Source organism: Nelumbo lutea, chromosome 1, assembly GCF_056320005.1.
Source record: "Nelumbo lutea isolate HS-2025 chromosome 1, American lotus-T2T, whole genome shotgun sequence".
NCBI classification, from domain to species: Eukaryota; Viridiplantae; Streptophyta; class Magnoliopsida; order Proteales; family Nelumbonaceae; genus Nelumbo; species Nelumbo lutea.
The window spans coordinates 91,053,898-91,064,867 of record NC_142684.1 but is presented as its reverse complement, the minus strand read 5'-3'; the positions used below and the strand labels follow the sequence as shown (position 1 = coordinate 91,064,867).

At 37.3% G+C, this 10,970-nt stretch overlaps 1 protein-coding gene across 3 annotated transcripts; it reads left to right on the top strand.

Annotated features, from left to right (window-relative positions):
- The first annotated feature begins 840 nt into the window (after positions 1 to 840).
- LOC148876095 (F-box protein SKP2A-like) lies at positions 841 to 8,316 on the top strand. 3 transcript variants are annotated; one of them, XM_088966052.1, is made up of 5 exons: positions 841 to 1,030; positions 2,034 to 2,266; positions 6,207 to 6,555; positions 6,651 to 6,792; positions 7,749 to 8,316. In XM_088966052.1, the coding sequence occupies exons 2-5, from the start codon at positions 2,103 to 2,105 to the stop codon at positions 8,117 to 8,119; spliced, it is 1,026 nt and encodes a 341-aa protein (XP_088822178.1). In that variant the 5' UTR covers positions 841 to 1,030; positions 2,034 to 2,102; the 3' UTR covers positions 8,120 to 8,316. The 3 variants fall into 3 exon arrangements, with proteins under 3 accessions (XP_088822178.1, XP_088822177.1, XP_088822179.1); XM_088966051.1 differs by having other exon boundaries at positions 873 to 1,030; positions 1,882 to 2,266; XM_088966053.1 differs by having other exon boundaries at positions 883 to 1,030; positions 2,070 to 2,266.
- Positions 8,317 to 10,970: the final 2,654 nt, after the last annotated feature.

Here is a 10,970-nt window from a genome sequence, read left to right as displayed (position 1 = left end):
TCAAAATTCCAATAAATGAGCCGAACCTTGGAAAAACAAACTCCTTTTTACGAATAACAATACCATGACAAATTATTTCCTTTTCCTTCTCTCCAACTATAACACGAGAAGAGAATCTTCTAGAAATGAAAAAACATTAAATTATTTATCATATATTATAGATTACGACCAATAATTTGGTGTTATGATATTTATCCCCAACTTTTTCTTAACGAAAAAAGTTAATTTATTGAATCGTCCTTTCAAGATTGCATTTTAGGTAAAGTATATTATCTCCTTTATCTCCTTTTCCATTTTAAGTGAGAAAGAAATAAGAGAAGCATATAAGAATTTATACAAAGAGAACATATAAGAATCTTGACCAATCAAGGCCCCCATTGGACTCTGATGACACTATTTTATGACACTATCAAATTGTACTCTTTGTACTAATACTTTAGGTGAAGAGGCAAAGTGGTCTCACAGATTAAATAAGGAATTATAATTTGGGGAATTGAAAATGTTTATTAAATACGTTAAAGTTTCAAGAAAATCTTTTTTCGGAATTAACCGACGGAATAGTGGAATACCATCAGAAGGACTAAGTTTTAACATTTAAATATTTGGAGGGTCTTTTGTGAAAATAAAAATTCAGGTCCACGTATTAATACTCTCAGTGTATAGGCGGTAAAATGTAATTTTCTCTAATATATGATTTCTTAGGAAAGAACGAAGCAAGGAATGACTGAGGGGGAGAGGGCAGGCAGGCGAGATTCTCAATTTCCCATTTCCACTTTTCTACTTATGGCGGTTTCGATTATAGACATTCAATGACCTCTCTCTCTCTCTCTCTCTCTATTCAAACAAAAAGAAAAGAGTTTGGCGTGGGACCCACTTTATGCTGCTGCATCAACTCTTCGTATCACGACACTGTCAGGACCCATTCCTTTCTTCTCTTACGTCTCTTCTCTTTCCTCCTCCTCCTTGCCCGTCATCCAACGTCTGTGGCAAACTGAATACAAGAGGAAGAAAGGCCCACTAGAACCAGCAGGTCAGGCTCCCCCTGAAATCTTTTGCTTCTCTCTCTCTCTCTAGTTTGATTTTCCGCTTTTGGTTTCTGTAATTTCAGTCCGATCACCTGTCGTCTCTCTTCCCGTTTAATGTCTTCATTTTCCCCGGAATTTTGAATTCAAATCTATTGCTCCCAATCTCTTACATCTATTTCAGTCGTTTCTCAACTGAAAGTTTTACCCAACGGTTATTTTCTACAATTCTCTTCCGGAAAACTCAATATGGTTTTCCATGTCCATCGATTATTTTTATCTGGGCACGCTTGAATTAATCATAATCTGTTGTTTTCCAAACGTATTCACTATATTTTAACGGTTTTTGGATAAATATCTCTCTCTTTCCCATTTTCTTTTGGCAGGATATTTTTCATATCATGCCACTCTGATTCTTAAAATTGCTAGTGTTTAGTTTAGCTGATGATTTGTAATTTATTTTATCTTTGCCTTTCTTTCTGCTAGTCACTTTCCATATTTAGTTTTTAAATCAACCCATTTGAGAAAAAAAAATATTTTTCTAATTTTAAATTCTTTCAGTGGTTTTGTGCTTGGGCTAGAATCAGTTGATAGAATTGAAGTTTCCTAAATCCAAAAATTATCAACAATTGGATTTTTGTTGTATTTCTTTATGAGATTATCTTTGGTTTTCTTCTCTATTCAATAACGTTTTGAAGTTTAAACATGGGCACGTTATAAAAGTTAAGGTCCGTGTACTATCATGCGTACTGACATGTGTACAAAACACTTAACTCTGTATTGAACTATTGTGGGGTCTATTATTTATGGAATAATTACAAAAATGGTAATATCTGCAACTGTTCTATGTTGTTGACAGATCGGTTCCTTTGTCGTTTCACTGAAATTTTCCGAATTTAATGTCTCGGGAGTTGGAACTCTGTCTCTGTTTTTTCGTCTTAGTTTCTAGAGGGCTTTCTCCTTTTTGCGTTTGTAGAAGGCAGTGTGGTCATAAGTAAAATGGTTGGACAGGGCATTCGGACTGAGGATTTGGAGTTGTGCTTTCAGAAGCTTCTGGTGCTTGGTGGTGGAGGAGGGAAGATGGAAGGAGGAGCTATGATGACTGGCTGGAAGGACCTTCCAATGGAGCTTCTGCTGCGAATAGTCTCTCTTGTGGACGATCGGACGGCCATCGTGGCTGCAGGAGTGTGTACTGGATGGAGAGATGTTATTTGCTTAGGGCTCACCCAACTCTCTCTGTCATGGTAAAGCGTGTTCATCTTGTTCTTTTCAATGGTTCTTATATTTTTCTGTACCCTTAGTTTATTTCTTCAAGGTCAGATTCTGTAGCACATTTTGTTTTCTTTTGCTTTTTTATATTGCTCATATGCATCATCCATGGACTTGATACTACCTAGAAATATTTACCATTTCTGTTCTTTTATAAATTTTATTGAAAAGTGAGAGTAAGAGTTTGGGGTGATGATGCTTACCTTTGTGTCACTGCTTTTACTTTTCTCTAGGATCATCCCATCTGTGGTGGTGAGGATCATTGCCCTAGTAACTTTAATTTTAGCTTCTGTTTGTGAAGGTTCTGGACTGATTGCAGTGTACAGTTTGGAATCATAGACCATGTCCCCCCCCCCCCCCCCCCCACACACACACACACACAAAAAAAAAAAGAAAAAAAGAAAAAAAAGTAAATAATAAAAACATAAACAAAAAACAAAAGAAGAAGAAGAAAGAATATGAAGGGGGTTTTGTTAATTTCTTGTATGATACCTGGAGCTTTTATATGATCTATTCATCTATCTAGTCCAATAATCTCTGTGTGTGAATGTGTTTTGTCTGTGGTGTTTGTTCATAAATTTGTTTGTATGTGCGCATCTGTGCCTTTTCCTTGGCAAACAATATGCATCTGTAACTGTGGATGTGCATGCATCTCCATATGTTTATGTAAGTTTGCTTTCTGGATGAGCCTAAGACTCTACTGTCGAATATCAATGCACTCTTGAATCTTGATATATTTTATCATTTGGGTTTTCTTGAAAGGAGATGTAATAAATCATCACTGTAATGCCCTGTTATTGAGTATTTTTTGACCCGTATTGTGAAACCCCTGGAACATGCTTGGCCATCTTGTTTAAGTTATCTCATGACTTGAATAAAAAAAGGTCATCCTATCTATGAAGATCATTTGACCAGTTGTGGGTTATTCGGTTAAGGCAGAGATTACATATGCAGTAACGCAGAGCATGTCATGACATGTATAGTTTAGCAGCTTGTTTTGGTTTGTTATATTATGATTTATATGAAGTAACAGTGTTAGGTTCATGCATGTCTAAAATTGGTTTAGTTGACATTATGTAGTGTTTCCATTGGTCCAATTCTCGTGTGGTCAAGGAACGATAATGAATTTCAAGTATCAAAAAGACATTAGAATAGCAAGTTGTAAACAATTTCCTTATTTTCATAATGCAAAAGACAAGCCTAAGGTAAGGAGGTAAACACCACCCAGGTCTTTTCCTCTGAAGATTGTCACCACTCACAAGTGTTAATTTTCAAGTGGATTTCCCAACAGAAGAACCTCACTTTAGGTGGCACTTGTCCACTTCAAATTTCGTTAACAAGAAAGGAATGAGAGGGAGAAAAGGAGTATAAAGCAACCAAAGATTGTCACAAGTGTTAATTTTCTAGTGGAAGACTTCCCAACAGAAGAACCTCCTCACTTTAGTGGCACTTGTCCTCTTCAAATTTCATTAACGAGAAAGGAATGAGTGGGAGAAAAGGGAGTATAAAAAAACCAAAGAGGAAGCACAAAAGAAAGTGGAATGGATTTTAATGGTTAACAGAATGAATTTCATTCATACTCAAATATACCATGCTGACCAATTAATGGCCAGCAAGGACAATACAACATAGCTGAAATCTGACCTTTCATCTCTTAATATTTTATGATGAATGCTTTACATTACCCCTGACTAAACAATCTATCGATACCCCTGACTTAGCTAGGCCATGAGCAAGCCCGTTAACTTGGGATCCATCTGAATGATCAGTTCAGATTTTCTCCCAAAGACTGAGCTTCCCTTACTGTAAACCTGAATTTCCATGGTACAACCTTTTATGTACACAACCAGGAGATAACAACATGACAGTCCCCCTCAACAATTAAGTTTCTCCAGTGTATAACTGCTATCTCTAAACCTATTATGACTACCATCAGTTCAGCTCTTAAGGCCCCGTCCCTTTTTCATTTGCTCATTTACCTGGGTAATTACCCAGGTAAGTGCATTAACCCATGTTCTTTTGTTTCCCAGGTAACTTAAACAATGACCATTTTACCCATAAAAAGTCATTATTAAAAGAGGCGATTTTGTCGCATCATGTATTGGCAACTCCCCCCCCAGGTGGGAAAGTTACTTACCCACCTAGGAGATGGGTTTCACTTACCTGGGTAAGTGATACTGATACCCAGGGAACGTAGTTCTTTTTGACCAACTTCCCCACCCTCCTCATACCCGAAAAATGAATGGGGCCTAGGGAGTTACTAGTACCCAAAGGCCCTCAAAGCTCATTTTGTACTGTCTTCTTCATCTCTTATTACCCGACCAATACCTAAAGCACACATGTTGCCTAGCCTGTACCCATCAAAATTTAGTTTTAAACTACCAGCATTCTGTGGGATCCAGTTATATCAAGATTGACTAATTCAACTTCTATCTTGATAACATTTATTGATTGTAGGATTCCTGACACTATATTCAAACTATTCATATGATTTGAGTCTCTTTAACCCCAGGCATCTGGATATTCTGGAGGTAATTGCTAATTCCATCATCCAGACCTTCAATATGGATTGGCCTTTCTCGATGATTATATAAATTGTATGCATTTTTATATGGTATTGTGTAGGGAAGTTGCAACATGTGAAGAGAGAATGGGGGTCCTTTATAATTCCTTAAAGTCAAAGTTTTGATCATTGGTTCTAAGGTCCCAATTATTTCCATTCGTTGAAGGTCCTCCAAATGTTGATACCTGAGTGGTTAACATTGTTGACTCTCGAGGGTAAACATGATTTTCATTTAAGCTTTAATGATAAGATGCTTTTCTTACTTCAATATCACAAAGTGAAACAAAAAAAAGTTAGGATTATTCCGTTTCTTTTATTTGAAAAACATCTATAATTTGATCATATGTTTCAAATATGCTTGCACAAATTGCTCAGTTACCTAGTTCTATTCTCTATGCACATGCTTATTTTTGAAAGATGTGGAGACTTGAAAGCATGTTTAAACATGTGGAAACCATGACATAAATGGTGACCTGAGGAATGTAAAGACAAACTGCACAGAACAACATATCCATCAAGTGGCCAGCGTGACTAGTGAGACCAATAAAATAGGAGAAACAGGATGCTTGTTTTCCTACTTATGGGGTTATAAGCTTTGTTAATTGACTTTTTTTGTCTAATGATATGTATTTCTTATTTCAATTTGTATCCTCAATATTGGCAATTACCAAATAGATGGTTATTCTTCATATATAGCTGGTTCTGGTAACTTTCCTGTTTAACTTGTGCTTATATACCTTTCCTGTTTAACTTGTGAATGTAATGCAAAATATTGTGCCTATTTCCTGATATGTGAAGTTCTTGCCCAGTTATGGGGCATAGTTTTCTCCTGCCAGTGATCTATCTTTCTTCATTCTGCTATGAATAATTATCATGCAGTATGCATAGTGAAATGGAAGCATAGAATTCCAGCCAAATGATGCCAACATCAACTGTGGAAAGCTAGCTTAGCTCTAGGCAATAAAATAGATCGTTTAGCAAGGGGGAGATGTATAACCAAAGATCTTTCACATTGCAAATTGTTTTGGGGTCATGTTCCTATCACTATTCCTATTAATGGAACAAAGTTGAGCCCAAAACCCTTGAGATGTGATCAGAACATAAACCAGCATTGCATGGATAGTGGATTGGGTACATCATCCCTCCATGTAGAAGTGAAATATGGCAGGCAATTTAGGGATACTCCCAACTTGACCCAATTAGGAAAACCTTTTTCAATATACATACAAAGCACATATCAGTTATCTTTGACATTTTTTCCCTGCTCTTTCACTCTATTTTGTATTACTTTGGTGAGCTACTGTAGTCTTCATGTTTGCAGTTTTTCATGTTGCATGTCATATGTTTTGCAGGTGCAAGAATAACATGAATAACCTTGTGCTATCAGTTGCCCCCAAGTTTACAAAGTTGCAAACTCTAATATTGCGCCAAGATAGGCCACAACTTGAGGATAATGCAGTTGAGACAATTGCAAACTGCTGTCATGACATGCAGGACTTGGACCTCAGCAAAAGTTTCAAGCTAAGTGACCTCTCATTATATGCCTTGGCCCATGGGTGTCCTAATCTTACTAAGCTCAACATCAGCGGTTGTTCGGCCTTCGGTGATTCTGCCCTTGCATATCTAACTGGATTTTGCAGGAACATAAAATACCTGAATCTATGTGGATGCGTAAGAACAGCAACTGACAAAGCCTTGCAGGTATGGGAAACTAACAGAGATTTTTTACCATTGGCTCTTTATATGTTAAAGAGGTCTTCCTTTTCCTGAGGAGAACTTTTCTGCTATTCATGCAGGCTATTGCATACAATTGCAGTCAGTTGCAATCTTTGAATCTAGGTTGGTGTGACGGTGTCACTGATGTTGGAGTTACAAGTTTGGCATATGGGTGTCCAGATCTAAGGGTCCTAGACTTGTGTGGTTGCATTCTTATAACAGGTATTCCAAAATAAAAATGTCATACCAGTGACAAAACCATCTATACATTTAGGTGAATACCCTGTATGTGGTCTTGGTATGGTCTGCGTATTCTAGTACACCATCTTAGCTTTTTGAAGGGCTCTGCCCCAAAGAGTGTCTCTCAATTTAAGCATCTTTGCTTCTGCTTCAATGCATCCATGTTTGATCTATAATATCTATTTGTTGTGTTCCTTAATTTGCATCAATATTTATAGGACTTGATATTATATAATTCAGTTGCCAGAATGAGCCATCTCACTTGGTTTCCGGGTTTACCCAAACTAAGATGGTTTGCTGGAAATAGGGGGGCTCACGGTTCGGTTAACTGAAACGTGGGGCATATTTTGGAACCGAACCGGAACTACCGGTTTTTGGAAAACTGGTAACCGGAATCGAACCGAAGCCAGTTGGTTAACCGGTTGATCGGTTTTCAGTTCATCGGTTTTTTGGTTTTTTAATTTTTACAATATATATTATAAGAATATATAAATATATATAATATTATATTTTAAATAATAAATAATATTATATATATATATTTATATATAATGCATATTTGTTAATTTATAATATATAATATATAATATACATAAATATATATAAAATATATAAAAATATATGTATACCAGTCGGTTCAGTTAACCACCAGTTCTCTATATTGGTTAACCGAAACCGAACTGGTACCTTCGGTTTTTTAAAAACACCGAATCAAAACCAAACCGACCAGCAGTTAACCGATTTTTCGGTTCGGTTTTTTGGTTTTTTTGCTCACCCCTAGTTGGAAATGGCTTTCTTTCCATTCTCTTTCCTTGTTTCTTTTCCTAACTACAGATTCTTGTCATCGGTGTTAACAAGATTCTCTTCTAATCTTGACTACTATCATGATTCTCTTGATCTTATTATATGATTATATCCATATCATTTCTTGGTTGCAGATGAGAGTGTGATTGCTTTGGCCAACAGGTGCCATCATCTGAGATCCCTTGACCTGTACTACTGCCAGAACATTACAGACAGAGCAATGTACTCCCTGGCCAACAGCCTAGTGAAGGGCAAGCATAATCTGTGGAAGTCTGTGAAAAGTGGATACAATAATGAAGGGCTTATGAATCTCAACATCAGCCAGTGCACAGCTCTCACCCCTCCAGCAGTTCAGGCTGTGTGTGATTCATTCCCTGCACTTCACACCTGCCCAGGAAGGCATTCCCTCATCATAAGTGGCTGTCTTAATCTAACATCTGTTCATTGTGCATGTGCCATCCAAGCACACCGTCCAGTGAGTGCTCTGCCTCATCCTGCACACTGAATCGACCAAAGGGCTCCATGGAATGTCAAAAAATATTTTAATGAAGGAAGAGATAAACAGACCTGTATATATGATGGCAACCTATAGTGGGTGCTTTTTATGTGAGGGAGTGGGACTAGTTGTTAGAACTTGGAAAATTCACAAACTGCCATATTAACTCAGACTTTCATTATCAGCCTTTGCGGGGATTTTATTTATTTTCCTTGTTTAAATTTTCAGTAACTTCGATTTATTTTCATAGTTTTCACAGTTCAGATTATGAACTATGATCCCACAAAGATGGTAATAAGACAAAAAGTAGAGCACAGTCCACTTTACTAGGGAGATTAGTTTCCTGGGGGAAATCCCCCACCTAAACAACTGCTCCTTGCACACAGCTTTTTTCTTCCAAGGCCATGACATCTATGTCCACAATGTGTAAAAGAGATGTGATAAACTGATAAGATTCCTTAGTCCTGAATCCATCCTATGGAGGCTGATTGACTGGGACCACTGGGTGGGTTCATCAGAGAGAGAATGGCTGGTATGGGAAAACTTTGGCTGTCTATATTTGGCAGCTTGTGCTGTCCATACAGGCTATCTCCACATGACACATCAGTCCATACAGTCATGCCTCGTTCCATGAAGTTCATGTGGACAAGTCATGCAGGGAGAGCCAAGCCAAATTCTTCGCATTTGGGGAGGGTTTTAATGGTGTGACTAAATGTAGGAGACATGTCCCCTGACTATTGACTAAAGAGACATGGGTTTGAGGGTTTTAATGCTGACTTAAAGCAGAGATGAATATGAAGAAATCCCCAAATTTTGATCAAAATAAGTAAGGAATAAATATTTTATATTTAATGTCAATGGCCCCATTGGAAGTTGAATTTTTGTGAATTTTCATTGGCATTAAAACCATGTGTAATTTGAATTGGGTTTTGAGATTTCTTTTAAACATGGCACAATGCTCATACAATAGTCTTGATGTCCTGATCATTGGAGACTTGCCATCAGGTGCACACCAGATTGCAGATAGCTTCTTTTTCTTCTTGGCAAGGCCTTGTTGCAGATATAGTTGTGCATTTGATCACACATAACGAAGATAAAAAACGATAAAAACAAAATTGTCAGCTTGAAAGCCTGTATCCATAGGTGAAAAAACTTCCACTAAATCAACAAGGATATAAATGATCTCTGATCTCTAACCCCAAAAGCGAAACAAACTCCAACAAATCAAAAAACCAACCCAAAACTTGGTCTCTAGGTCTCCCAGGCCTCTACTTCTGTTGAAGCAGCAACCTCCTGAAGTTAGGAATACAAAAGATCTAACACAATATAGACGTATCTTAAAAACCATCCGATGGTTGGGGACATGGAGGAATTGCGTTGTTGATGGAGCTCCAAATCACCATGAAGCTTGCTTCTTTCAGATTTTGCATGGCTCTTAGGAATGTCTCATACTCTTCATTTCACTGAATGCAGTAATGAGTTCGTTTATATGACTTCATTTCCCTTATAAAAGTACCCTCAAATATGAGAAAGAGTTATGAGCTGGAGAGATTATGCCTTTAAGTATCAATTTAATCCTTCAAGGGAATAGGTTTTAACAAGTATAAATCAACAAAGAAACTAGGAGTGAATCAGGGTGGCTCTTCTTGGTAATCTTCAAACAGAAGAATGATCGAAAATGTGGGATCCCAGTGAGACTGAGCATGGAGCACAGCAGAGGGCAAAAGCGAAGCATAGCAGATTGTGTTAACTAAAACCAACCAAAGTGTGACGGACTAGCTCAGGCCACAATGCAACCAGCAGAATAAAACCAAGTGAGCTTCTAGTCATTCTACACCCAACCTGAAACCAGTTAAAGGGTCACCAGGTGTGCCCAGAATCGGCAATTTTATTGTTCTCATGCATAAACACCCGTGCAAATGTCTGAAACCATTTAAGAGATAATATTGGATAATTATGTACATCCCATTAACTGACCTTCAAAGCTGATAAGGCTTACCCTTGAGAACTATGACACTGTAATTAAATTTTGGAATCAGACCAATGAGTGTCCCTGTTTAGGGGATTTTGGTTTCTATTGATCAAGAACCCTATGTTCTTTTTTCAGATTTAAGTTGCCAACACTTGTATGTCTGCTCAGGGAAAGTTTATTTTCTTGGATATCATTTACCCAGCAGGGTAAGTTGCCAACACATGTATGCCTCAGTTGTAAATGAACTTGAGTAGTTTTCCTTTTCATTCAAGTATTTATGTATGTGTGCCGACCTCCAAGAACAAGCGACCTGACTCCATGGTGATTCTGTTCTTGATTATGTAAAATCTGGCAAGTTTCCTCTTGATGAGAAATCATCTATGAAGTCTGTTGTTGAATATTTTCAAGAAATGTATGGCTTCTCCATTCAGCATTCACATCTTCCTTGCATTCAAGTTGGAAAACTAGAAAGCAAATTGGTCCAGTTACTGGTGATGCTGGGAGGGGCGGATTGGATGCAAATATAATGTTTAGCATTTTTTTTTGTTGCATAAAATGGATGCTTATAAACTTGAACTTTGTTTTCAAATTTGTCAGCCTGAGATTTTACCATCCCACTAAATTGGGATTCGGATCCGAAGGTGAAGTGAAAGCGAATGTAGTCAGATCTGATCCGATTACTGCCCTAACTATAGGGGTGCAAATGGATCGGGCCAATCCTATTTGGTCGAATCTTTAGATCGGATTTAGATCGTCCCCTATCTGATCGGAGAAGATCTGATCTGATGTGTTATATATTTAAAAATATAAATAAATAAATATATAATGCATATATCTGTTATTTATTTATTTATAAACATATTATTTATATTATATTTTTATAAATTT

Excerpts from the sequence above, each read along its gene's own strand:
- LOC148876095 (XM_088966051.1), top strand. The coding sequence starts at position 2,022 with ATGGTTGGACAGGGCATTCGGACTGAGGATTTGGAGTTGTGCTTTCAG. Across the intron at positions 2,267-6,206 it reads ACCCAACTCTCTCTGTCATG|GTGCAAGAATAACATGAATA; the intron begins GTAAAGCGTGTT and ends TATGTTTTGCAG. Across the intron at positions 6,556-6,650 it reads CAACTGACAAAGCCTTGCAG|GCTATTGCATACAATTGCAG; the intron begins GTATGGGAAACT and ends CTATTCATGCAG.